At 40.1% G+C, this 13,497-nt stretch overlaps 1 protein-coding gene across 3 annotated transcripts in view; it reads right to left on the bottom strand.

Moving 5' to 3' along the window:
* Nucleotides 1–13,497, bottom strand: part of DIXDC1 (DIX domain containing 1) — a 75,773-nt gene that overhangs the window by 5,657 nt on the left and 56,619 nt on the right. For all 3 annotated transcript variants that reach the window (XM_043899090.1, XM_043899082.1, XM_043899096.1), the window contains 4 exons: nt 13,255–13,416; nt 12,682–12,748; nt 1,397–1,502; nt 34–142 (listed from right to left, as the gene is read on the bottom strand). In XM_043899090.1, coding sequence (XP_043755025.1) covers nt 34–142; nt 1,397–1,502; nt 12,682–12,748; nt 13,255–13,416 — 444 coding nt within the window. The remainder of the gene's footprint in view (nt 1–33; nt 143–1,396; nt 1,503–12,681; nt 12,749–13,254; nt 13,417–13,497) is intronic.

Below are 13,497 nucleotides of genomic sequence, written 5' to 3'. Positions count from 1 at the left end.
CAATACCACCCAGACTCCCCGTGGGTTCTGTACCTCTTCCTTGACAGTGCCAAACTCAGGATCCAGTGCTTTAAAGTGATACCGATGGTTTCCCTCCCGGTCAATAGCTGCTTTAAAATCCTTCAGTGTCACCTCCCCCAGCCTGCAACAAAAGGAGAGAACACTAAAATAGACTGTTATCAGTGGGTTGAAAAGATAAGATGTTCGTTTTAAACCCAGGCCCCTGTCAAAGTCTCTGCTGAGAGAAACAGCATGGCCTTGTTAGGTCACTGCCCTTGGTAACTCAAATGATTCTATTAGCAGAAGTTAGGGAGTTAGTCACGGTTAGGGAATGGAGAAGGAAATGGCAACCCACTCCAGTGTTCTTGCCTAGAGAATCCCAGGGACGGTGGAGCCTGGTGGGCTGCCGTCTATGGGGTCGCACAGAGTCGGACACGACTGAAGAGACTTAGCAGCAGCAGCAGCAGGGAATGTAAAGTGTGTTAGTCGCTCAGTTGTGTCCAACTCTGCACAATTCTCCAGGCAAGACTATTAAGCCGTTCCCTTCTTAAGGGGATTTTCCCGACCCAGGGATCGAAGCTGGGTCTCCTGCAATGCAGGTGGATTCTTTACCATCTGAGCCACCTGGGAAGCCCCATTAGGGAATGTAAATAGCATTACAAATGGGACAATCTGAGAATTTAAAATAGATTTACTGCTTTGGCAGAAGCCAAATCACTTTTTTTTTTTTTCCTGTTTCACTCTGGAAATAAGACACAAAGTGTCAGCAATCTAATTTGTTAAACTATCAATATGTCTAAGTTCTCTTGATTTCCTTCTTTGCAACAATTCCATTTCTCCAGGCTGGGAGAATTCAAACTATACCACTTTACTTCAGAAAGCTCCCCTCTAACCCAGACCCTTTAGGAACAGTAAATCTTAACACCCCTCTCAGCAGTTGGTTCCAGAGATTAAAAATCTTTATTACAAAACCATCTACCTTAGAAAGGAGTATATTAACTGAAAAGTTGGAAGGTTTTTAACATGAATTCTCTTTAGATTAGTTGTCATCATCCAATAGCAACAAAGGTCAATAAGTAATAAATAGCCCTGGCATGCTAGGCTGTAATCCATAGCTCTCAGCAGAAGCTATTTTGAGCACTTTAAAAACTGTTACTCCTGACTTGGAGCATCTTTGCATATCAGGACTGGAAACATTATTATTGTGTCTATACTGTATAGCAGATCCTGACATGTCCCTTGTAATGCTGAAGGTTAGTGGTGAAGGTGGAACTTCAATCTCTCTTTCCTGTGCCCTTCTCACTACACTGCTACACCTTGCAGGTGGTTAGGTGGGCAGTGACTAATGATTCTGCCTTCCTGTCCTTTTTAAAGGAGAAACGATTCAGCATCTCACCTCTTTGGTATATTGACCATGAAGGGTGTAAGTGACCGGTCAGTGAAATACAGCACTTTTGTGCAGGCGCTGCTGACAGCTGGAGAACTCTGTGAGTGAGGCAACTCTGCAATCAGAGAGACACCTTGTGGTCAGAACCTTCAGTTTGCTTCCAATAACCCATCATTTCCAGTTATTCAAAATGTCCCAGGAGAATGAAGCTGCCTGAGGTCACAGGACAATTTGGAAACCCTTGCCAAACACCTTGTCCACAGGGTGTGACTCACAGGAAGTCACCACTGGGGCCACTAAGATAGGAGGTGCTTCGGACATGGATGCTATCACAAGGACCATCCCTTCTCACCTGTTCCAGGTGATTTTAGCAGGGGAACAGCAACTGTTCTGACAGGCACTGCTGCCAAGAGTCAAAAGAGGTCAGAGAAGCCAGGCAAGATTTCAGGTAGGGGACGCCCCTGGTAGCACAGTGGGTAAGAATCCACCTGCCAATGCAGGGGATACAGGTTCGATCCCTAGTCTGGGAAGATTCCACATGCCATGGAGCAACTAAGCCTGTGCGCCATAACTATTTAGTTGCCCTGAGGCATGTGGAACCTTCAGGGCCAGAGATCGAACCGGTGTCTTCTGCATTGGCAGGTGGATTCTCAACCACAGGACCACCAGCGTAGCCTCAGTCCCCACAGTTTTTAACTCAGATTTCTTGATCCATACTTTGTTTCTCTTCTTTGCATAGGTACTGATGGGAAAACTTAATCAATGAATTACTTGTGATTATGAATTTAAGAGAATAAGAGAAGAGACCAGTTAAAAAGTTTTATCATCAGGACCAAAAACAAACTTTTATTAAAACATCTCCTGCAATTCCAGATACACAGGTTTCTTAACTTAGTCTAGGCCATTGATCCCAATCAAACTGGCAGCAACCAGAGAACAGTTCTAAGAAAAGCTTTTATTTTTTAAAATATGTGTTTATTTGGCTGCACTGAGGCTTAGTTGTGGTAAGCTTAGTTGCCCTGAGGAATACGGAATCTTAGCTCTCCAACCAGGAATGGAACCCCCGTTCCCTGCACTGGAAGGCAGATTCTTAACCACTGGACCACCAGGGTTTTTTGTTTGGGGTTTTTAAGGCTTTTTATTTATTTATTTATTTTTGGCTGCACCTCACATTTTGTGGGAATCTTAATTCCCTAACTAGGGATCAAAACCAGACCCTTGGTGTTGAAATTGTGGAGTCTTAACCACTGGATATTAACCACCAGGGAATTCCTAGGAAGAGGTTTAAAATAAGGAAGTAGGAGAGATGAATAACACAGAGAAGAAAAACAAGGGAACATTCTCTCTTTGCACAGTAATCAGCCCGTTTTCAGAATTTTTTTCAAAGAATGCCATTTATTGCAACCTACGTGCCACGATGCTCCTTTGACTCCAGCACCAGGGGCCTGGCACACAGCAATTTTTTGATAAAATAAAACATTCACTTTTATCATTAAATTTTATGGTTGATCTTTTCATTCATTCAACAAACATTTATTGAGCACTTACCATGTACTAGATTTTGAGAATATAAAATTAGTTATATGTGACCTCTGATCTCTAGTCCAGTATAGATGACAGGTATGATAACAAATAATTGTTGTTGTTTAGTTGCTAAGTCGTGTCCAACTCTGCAACCCCACGGACTATAGCCTCCAGGCTCCTCTGTCCATAAGATTTCCCAGGCAAGAATACTGGAGTGAGTTGCCATTTCCTTCTCCAAGGGATCTTTCAGACCCAGGGATTGAATGTGCGTCTCCTGCTTGGCAGGTGCGTTCTTTACCACTGAGCCACCTGGGAATCACCTAACAAATACTTAATACACTAAAATCAGATTTGTACAAAGTGCAGAGGAAGACCAAAGATGGAGTAGTTAATTCTACCTGGAAGAGGTCAGAAAGTTCCCGTAGTTAAACTGTTTAAACAATTTTAGAATTGGTAAACAAAGCACCTAAAAAAATCGTCATATGCAGAATTTGGAAAAGGCAGTCCAAGAATGAAGGATACTTATAAAGGCATGAAAAAGGATCACGTATCTATAAAACTGAAAGTCAGCTAGTAAGGCTTGAGGGTAATACTTTGGGATATAATGGAAAATGAGGATAATAAGGTAGACACGGCCCAAATCACAAAGGACTCTGCCAGACTAAGACATTTAGATATTAGACTTAAGCTCTAGGGAGATATTAAAAGGAACTGATATGATCAGACTGGCATTTTAGAAAGGTCAATCTAGCAGCAAAATAAAGGGTTGGATGGGAGAAATTCTGGAAATGGTGATCCCATTAACAGGCGATTAAAATAATCTGAAAGATGAGGAAGGGTAAGATATAGCCCTGGAGCTAGAGAAGGAATGAATTTGAGAGACCTTTAGAAGGTAAAAGTCTTAGACTTTGGATATAGTTGAATGTCAAGGATAAAAGAGAAAGTGAAAAATAACCAAAATTTATGATCTAGGAAATAGATTCATGGTAGTTACCTAAGACAGGGGAACAGAAGTGTCATCCATTTAAAATGTTTACTGGGTGCCTATTATGTATCAAGTACTAGAGATGCAAAAATAGTGAAAAGTGAAAGTATTCATCATTCAGTCGTGTCTGACACTTTGCAGCCCCATGGACTGTAGCCCACCAGGCTCCTCTGTCCATGGGATTCTCCAGGCAAGAATATACTGCAGACAGGCCTTTAAGGAGGGATTAAAGTTAAATGAGGTTATGAGTGGACCAGTTCTGATCCCAAAGAACTGGTACCCCCATACAAAGAGGAAGAAACACCAGAGCTCGCTCTCTACCATATGAAGACGCAGCAGGAAGGTGACTGCAAGCCGGGAAGAACACCCTCCCTCAGCAGAACCTGACCACACTGGCATCCTCATCTTGGGACGTCCAGCCTCCAGAACTGTGAGAAAATAAACTGCTGTCAAGTCACTCAAGTCTATGGTGGTGTGTTATGGCGGTCCAAGCTGACCAATAAAATGTTTTACACGCACTCTGGGTGAGGTGGAAGGTTAGAGTACGTCAGCTGTCACACAGAAGTCTGGTAGATAAAGACAGGTGTGGTAAACAGGTCACTGATGACATTACTGAGACGACTCTCGGGTGACTAGTGAAGAAGGCTGAGTTGGACTGCACAGACTTTTTGAGTAAAAAAGAAGCAGCGTGATGAGAGAGAAACAGTCTTACTCCACATTAAATCATATTGATAAAATGATCACTGTTGTTTCAGAATGACATTACTATAGACGTTACATACGAAAACCACAGAGGGAGTTCTCTGCTGGCCTAGTGGTTAGGATTCGGTGCTTTCACCGCGGAGGCCCAGGTGTGATCCCTGGTCGGGGAACCATCTTGTATGCTGCGCGGCGCAGCCAAAATATACATAAATAAATAAAAATAATTTTTAAAAATCTTGAAAATCTCAGAGAACAATGACCCAGAAACATAGCATTGTGTATATGTATGTGTAAATAACATACATGATTTTAAAAGGCATCACAAATCAATTTTAGCTTTTATACTGACATGTATGGTTCATTTGGAGTCAATTTTTTATATGTGGTATGAAGTGTGGGCCAATGATCTTTTTTTGATATGGGTCTTTAACTGTTCCAGGACGATTTGTTGAAAAGCCTACCCTTTTGCCATTGAATAGATTTTGCACCGTTATTAATAATCAACTGGTCAAATTCAGTAAGTCTGTTTCTGAACTTTCTATTCTGTTCCAATGATCTATGTGTCTATCTACTCACTTATAATGCACTGTGTTGATTACTCTAACTTCATAGTTAGTTTTGAAATCAGGTAGTGTGGCCCGCCAACTCCTCTGTTTATTTTTTTCAACTTTTTTTTATTCTATTTTTTATTCTAATCTCATCCATGTAAATTTTAGTATCAGCTTGTTTATATCTACAAAAAGTCTGACAGGACTTTAAAAAATATTTATTTGGCTGCTCTGGGTCTCAGCTGTGGCACTTGAGATCTTTGATCTTTGCTCAGTTCAGTTCAGTCACTCGGTTGTGTCCAACTCTTTGCAACACCATGGACTGCAGTACACCAGGCTTCGTGTCCATCACCAACTCCCAGAGCTTACTCAAACTCATGTCCATTGTGTTAGTGATGCCATCCAACCATCTCATCTTCTGGAATCCCCTTCTCCTCCTCCTCCTTTTGCAGCATGCAAATTCTTAGTTGTATCAGTGGGATATACCCTGACCAAGATCAAAACTCAGGCCCCCTGCACAGAGTCTTCACTACTGGACCACCAGGGAAGTCCCATTAGGATTTTTTAAATTTATTTATTTTAATTGGACGATAACCCTGTTAGGATGTTTATTGGAATAACATGAAGCTACAGATCACTTGAGGAGAATGAACCATCTTCATAAGGTTGAGCTATATTTATCCCATCAAACAAGGCTGTTTCCCAATTGATACTGATAAACAATAATTTTGTAAGTGGTAAAAAAAAAACTGTCATAAAAACCAGATTATTTTTTAAAATGTACCATCTCCCTTGTTTCCATTTGTTCCATATATTTCTTGTTCCTTTTCTCTTTTCTCCTCTTTTTCTTCCCACCTTTGGAATGTGTGTATATATGTATATGCATATCTGTATATACATATAGGGGCTTCTCTTGTGGCTCAGATGGTAAAGAATCTGCTTGCAATGCAGGAGACGTGGCTTCGATCCCTGAATTAAGAAGATTCCTTGGAGAAGGGAATGGCTAACCACTCTGGTATTCTTGCCTGGAGAATTCCACGGACAGAGGAGCCTGGCAGACTACAGTCTATGGCGGCGCAAAGAGTTGGACACAACTGAGTGACTAAGCACTCATGCAGATATCTATGTCTTCAAAACCCAGTATGTTTAGGTTCTCAATTTGGATACATCATTTCAACATGTAAATGATATTTTAAACAGTGAGATATTTTACTTTTTTTGGTATTGGATTATTTTTACAATTTCTTATCTCTTCTGTTAATTTTTTTATTTATTCTTTAAAAATGTAGTGGTTGCTCTTAGATTTATATATATATATCTTTAGTCAGTCAGCTTTCAAATGATAGTATACCGCTTCACATGTAAGAACTACAGAAGTTACAACAGTAGAGTCCTAATTCCTCCATCCTGATCTTTGTATTACTGTCTTACATTTCACTTTCAAATATGAAATAAACCAGCAACACATCAATACTATTTTTGCTTTAAACAGCCTATTATCTTTCAGAGTAATTAAACATAAGGGGTAAAAAGTCTTTTATACTTTCCTTCATTCTAACCACTTCTTTTTGTATATCCCAGTTTCTCCCATCTCATATTCCTCCTGTCTGAAGAAATTCCTTCAACATTTCCTGCACTGAAAGTCTCTTTGTAATGAATTCTCTTGGTTTTTGTGTGTAAAAATATATACTCTCTGGCTACAGAATTCTAGGTTTTTTTTTTCCTTTCAGTACTTTAAAGATGTTCCCCCCCTATCTTTTGACCTGCAGGTTCTGATGAAAATTCTGTAATTCACATCTTTGTTCTTCTGTTTGTAATATTTTCCCCCATGTCTGGTTACCTTCAAGATTTTCTCTTTTGATTTTCAGTAATTTGACTCCTTTACTGTCGTTGTTATTCATACTTCTTGGAATTTTCAGAACTTCTTGGATCTGTGGTGTGATGTCTTTATATATTTTTGGAAAATAACTGGCATTTATATCTTTAAATGCTTCTTCTGCCCTGTTCTGTCTCTTTTTGTTTAGAGATCCTAGTTACATGTATCTTCATCCATATGGATGTTATCCCATCGCTACTGGGTTGTTTATCCTCTCTCCTACTCTTTTTCTTTTCGTACTGTAGTTTGGGTAATTCCTATTGACCTATCTTCAAGTTCACTTATTCTTTCCTTAGCTGTGTTTGTTGAGTCTTCTGATGAACCTGCTGAAGACACGCTTCATCTTTGTAATATTTTTTTATTTCTAGCATTCCATTTGACTCCTTTTCATAATTTCCATCCCTCTGCTAAAATTCCTCACCTGTACATGCATTATATAAACATTTTTACTTCAGCCATTAACATAGTTTCTAAAAACTCCTTTTCTGATGGTTTCAATATCTTAGTCACATCTGAGTCAACTCTTGAGTAGACCCGTGTTGACTCCTGACAGTGGCGTGCATTTTTCTTGTTTCTGTGGATGCCTCATGATTCTTTCATTGACCATCAGACTTCCTGTGTAAGACAGTAGACTAAGGTAAAAAATGTTTATGTCTAGAAATGGGCACCCTGCTTGTTCTTCCCGGCCACTGGTGGGAACAGCGGAATCAGTCACACCAGGAGTTGAGCTGAGACTGGGGTTTTTGTTAAGGCTACTTTCAGTGCACCATCACCTTCACGTTTCTCTAGGGTAATGTTGAGGAGCTGCATTCTGCAGGGTTCTCCCTTAATGTTCCTGCTCTACCCTCAACTTTATTTTATCATTATTAGTTTGGTCACACCACGCCACATGTGAGATCTCAGTTCCCTGACCAGGGACTGAACCTGTGCCCCACCCCTCCCCCCACATTGGGAGCACAGAGTCTTAAACTTTTGTTCTTTAAGGGACCAAGGCCTTAAAAGATGGGGCTTCATGCTTTTCTGGCAGTGGCAGCCCGGTCCCTCCTCTGAGCCCCCACCCCCAAAACAGGATTTCTCTACACTCTGTTCCCACAACCAGTCTTTGCCATAAGCACCCAAATGGAGGTCAACGGAAGCGTCAGCAAGTAGGTGCAAACTCTTCTTGGCGTTTGTGGCCCCCAGGGTTCCTACTCTCTACCCAGCCTTTCACAATTCATTAAAATCTTAGCTGAATTCCTATGTTTGTACAGTGGCCCCATCTTCCTCCTGCGCTCTGCCATAAGTGTGCCAGTGCTGGTATCCTATCTGTGCTGGGAGGCACCTGTTTACCTTTCAGGCCAATTGGCTGCCCTCTGATTTCATCTCTCTGATGGATTTAAGACAGTTATAGTATTTTAGACTACTCAACCTTTTCTCTCTGTTAGCATGGCTCCTTCCAGGCTTATTAAAATTCACTTTTAAAAAAACTGAGGTATAATTCATGTAACACAAAACTCACCATTTTAACCACTTAAAGTGTACAATTCAGTGGCACTTAATACATTCATAGTGACGTGTAACCATCACCACTATCTAGTTCCAGAATATTTACATTATCTGAAAAAGAAACCTCGTACTCATTAAATTCCCTTCCTAATCCTGACATCTGTCTAATCTACTTTCTGTCTCGATGGATTTGCCTATTCTGGACATTTTATAGAAAAGGATCTTTCCAATTTCCACCCTTTTCTGTCTGGCATCTTTCACTTAACATTTTCAAGGTTCATTTATGTGGGAGCAGGTATCAGTAATTCATTCCTCTTTGTGGCTGAATAACATTCCATTATATGCATATATGCAGAAATTGTTTGTCCTTTCATCAGCTGATGGACATTTGGCTATTTCTACCTTTTAGCTATTGTGAATAATTCCACTATGAATATGTGTGTACAAGGATTTTTTTTTGAACATTTGCTTTTAACTCTTTTGGGTATATACCTAGGAATGGAATTGCTAGGTCATATAAATTCTATGTTTAACTTTTTGAAGAGCCACCAAACTGTTTTCTACCATTTTATATCCCTACCAGCAATGTACAAAAGTTTCAACTTCTCTACATCCTCACCAACATTTTTACTTATTTTTTCAGAATCAGCAGTAGGCATGAAGTGGTATCTCACTGTGATTTTGGTTTGCATTTTCCTAATAACTAACAACTTTAAGCATATTTGCATGTGCTTATTGGCCATTTGGGGCTTCCCCAGTGGCTCAGCAGTAAAGAATCTACCTGCAATGCAAGAGACACAGGAGACACAGGTTTGATCCCTGGGTCGGGAAGATCCCCTGGAGGAGGGCATGGCAACCCACTCGTGTTCTTGCCTGGAGAATCCCATGGACAGAGGAGCCTGGCGGGCTACAGTCCATGGGGTCGCAAAGAGTCAGACACGACTGAAGAGACTGAGAACACATAGACACATTGCCTATTTATTTATCTTCTTTGGGGAAATGTCTATTCAAGTCTTTTGCCCATTTGTTATTAGTATCAGATTTTTTTCGTCTTCTGTTCCTGTTACAAGCGTTCTTTATATAGTTTTTATCCTAGGCCCTTAATAAATACATGATTTTCAAATATTTTCTCTTATTCTGGCTGTCTTGTCACTTTCTTGATAATGTTCTTTGATCCAAATAGTTTTTAATTTTGATGAGGTCCATTTTCCTATTTTTTCTTTTATTGCTCATGCTTTTAATATCTAAGAATTCAAGGTCATGAATATGTTCCCCTGTGTTTTCTTCTAAGAGTTTTAGTTTTAATGCTTACATTTAGGTCAATGATGCATTTTAAATTAATTTTGTACATAATGTGAAGTACAGGTCGAACTCTGTTCTTTTGCATATGGATGTACAGTTGTCCCGACACCATTTGTTGGAGATACTATTTGCTTGTCAAATTATCATAGATGTGTGGGTTTTATCTGAAATCTCAATTTATTCCACTAATCTAATGTGCATGCCTGCTAAGTTGCTTCAGTCATGTCCCTATGGACTGTAGCCCGCCAGGCTCCTCTGTCCATGGGATTCTCCAGGCAAGAATACTGGAGTGGGTTGACATGCTCTCCTCCAGGGGATCTTCCCGACCCAGGGATCGAACACGGTCTCCTGCAGCTCCTGCACTGCAGGCAGATTCCTTACCACTGAGCCACCAGGGAAGCCCTCACTAATCTACTGTATTACTTTAAAAATAATTATTGTTGTTTTCCCTTAAGAGTAAATCGCAAGACAGGAAGTAGGCTCAAAGAGATTACTCTTTCAGGAGATTTGGCTGTCATGAAAAGGAGAAAGAAAGGGCACAGCCTTGCATCTCTTATATGCCACACTACACCAGATTATCCACATAGAATATGTCACCTAAGGCTCCCAATCCTTCAAGATTGTCTCCATTTCAAAACCATGAAAACTAAAATGCAAGGACAGTCATTAACATTCTTGCCCATGCTATACTCTGCTGAAAGCTACAACTGCATCCCAGATCTGTTTGATTCTAACTCTGTTTCCCCCCTCTATTGTTTTGTTCCCAGTTTTGGACATGAGTTTGAAGTGCCTTCTGACCTACAGAGAAGATATCCAGTTGGCATCCAAAAATATAGCCCTGAAGCGCAGAAACACTTGCAGTTAGAGATGAAAATTTAAAAATAATTGGCATACCAGAGTGGTTGAAGCCATGGGAGTAGAAAGGATCACCGACAAAGAATATCAGAAGGCCTAGGTCTAGACCTCCAGTGGAATCCCAGGGCACATTCAAGGGTTAGGCGGGGAAGGAGAAGAGAAGGAGGCTGTACCTAGTTCTCGAGACTACAGTCTAGTGAGGCCAAGTACCAAGTCCATCTTGTTCATCTCAATATCTCTAGTGCCTAACAAGAAATCTACATAATGAATGCTCAGTAAATATTTGTTGAATGAATATAACTTGTTGGTACTACAGTTAAAGGACAGGAATGCTTTCAGAAGGAGACTATTCAAAGGTAGTAAATGCTTTTGAAAAGTCAATGGAAGATAAGGTATGAAACATGACCACTTCGATTAGGCAACAAGACAGTCAACACGGACAGAAGAAAAACACCAAGTGGAGAAACTGAGCAAAAGATCAATCAGTGGATTGGGAAGTGAATGGGAGGTGACGGTGAAGAAAGAGCACTCGTGGATTCTTTCAAGAAGTCTGATGTAGGGGAATAAGATAAATAACTCAGTAGCTGGAGGGTTATCAAATTGCACGAATGTTTGTATTTTTAGATGAGAGACATTTCAGCTTGTTTGTCAATATAGATATTGGATTAACACTCCATTTTATAAGAAACTGTGAATTTATTTTCAGTCTTTTAAATAAGTAATTCACATACAAAAATAATTATTCCAGGGAGGGAAAATTCCAGGGGTTAGACTCATGAAAAAGAATTTCTAAATATTTAGACCTATGTACACTGGCAGTTTAAACTAACCTAAAGAAAGTACTAAAGAGGACAAGGATAAAATAAAAAGCCTATCAAGAAAACAGAAATGACTGTTTCAAAACAATGCTAGAAAAAAAAAAAGACTGAAACTAATTTGGGTAATAACAGTCTATTTCAGTCTCAGTGTAAATATCTCATTCAAGAGGAAAAAATATCTGGAGGTTTGAGAACGCTATCTTATCTACTCTACAAAAAATATTTTGCCTTTCATATTTGGGCAAATACTTTCTTTAAGTGTTTTACTTTAGACTTATTAATGTGGTTTTAAAAACTATCTTTAACATATAAAACTGGTTGTGGTCAGCCTTTTACTATTTGGTTTTTATAAGTTATTATTTAGATACTTTTAGATCAGGCCTGGGTGAACTATATTTTTTTTTTTTTTGGGTGAACTATAAAAGATAAGAAAACATGAATGCTATTAAACCAAAAGGTAAGATATGAAGTAAAATAGAAATTACCAGGAAGGGTAGATTTCCCAACAAGTTAGAATTAACAAGGAAAAAAAAAATATAATAGAGTAGGTTAAAACAAACCGAATGACCTATGCACTCAAAGTTTCAGAAATCACCAAAGAAATGAAACTTTTTGCCTCTAAGAAGAACTGGAAATTTTCTCTGCTATTTGAAACTTTCAAGTGATCTGTATATGTGTTTGTTGTTTTATATTTTGCTTTGTTTGGTGTAACTGTTTGGAGTTTGTTTATTTCCAAAGATATTTTGTTTAAGATATGTTAGCCTCTCTGAATCAGCAGCATCCTGCATGTGGTTAAATGGTACTCGGGGTAATGGTGGTGGTGATAATGATGGTATGGTCTTCATAGTCCCAGAAGCAACTCGATTCTAGTATTGCTATAGAATAATGCATTATAAAGGTGAAGTACTGGGACTTGCCTGGTAGTGCAGTGGTTAAGAATCCACCCTGCAATGCAGGCGATGCAGGTTCAGTCCCTGGTTGGGGAACTAAGATCCCACATGCCTTGCCAAAACAGAGACACAATGCAGCCAAATAAATAGAATAAATAAGTGTGAAGAATGTGGTACTTCACTCTTTTTAGAAAAAAAGAGTGAAGTACCACAAGAAAAATTCTCTCTCCAAAATATTAGTAGCATATAAATACTAAATTTCTGATCTAATACGCTAGGAGTCCTTACTGAGCAATACAGAGTACTTACTTGAATTAGGGGGCCAGGACTCCCGGTATTCACTACCTGCTTGAGTTCTGGGTGACTTGCCCCGAACCTGGGGAGTCACACAAAAATCACAAGAGTTATGATCAATGGGAGAATTTAACCAAGAAATTTAAATCATAAAAGTATACTTAAAAAATATATTTTTCTACCACGTCTTTTTCCACAGAATATAAAATTGGATGTGTTTATCCTAGCAATAACAATGTACATGTATAAGAAGCATTCTAGTTTTCAATGCATTGTCTCGTATATTTCTTCAACCAATGCCAAGCTCATTCGGGGGGAAGAGGACGGACAATAAGCAGTAAAGGGAGACCTGTGGGTCAAGAACCACAATCCCTTAGACAGCTACCCAGCTGCTGAGAGTTACCTGTGAACTCCCTCCTCGACTGTCATACCAGGATGAACAGTCAGCTCCCCAAGAGGAAAACCAAAGAGAAAAGCAACTGTAACCTTCAGCAGGGCCTTCTATCTTAGCACTGCCTTCATCGACATTAAATTGACAAGGGCAAGCTTCTTCGGGGGATGAGAGAAACATCACAGAAAGAGGCTCACCCTTCTTTCTTGCTTCCTCTGGGTCTCCATGGCATGCAGGCGCTCCATGAGGCTGGCGATGCCCTGCTCCAAGCTGTCGATGGTGTGGTGCTGAGGGTCGTGGCCGCTGAAGCTGTTGCGCAGGCTCCGCAGGGCGTCTCGCACAAGCTGCAGGTCGCCGCTCTGTGGGCGGAACCGCGGGGCCGCGGGCATGGCCGCGGCCGCGCCACCTGATTACCCACATCCCAACCGCGGGGCTTAAGA

Source organism: Cervus elaphus, chromosome 1 (genome assembly GCF_910594005.1).
Source record: "Cervus elaphus chromosome 1, mCerEla1.1, whole genome shotgun sequence".
In the NCBI taxonomy this organism is placed as follows: domain Eukaryota; kingdom Metazoa; phylum Chordata; class Mammalia; order Artiodactyla; family Cervidae; genus Cervus; species Cervus elaphus.
The sequence above is the reverse complement of the archived record's forward strand: the minus strand, read 5'-3'. Positions and strand labels throughout refer to the sequence as shown.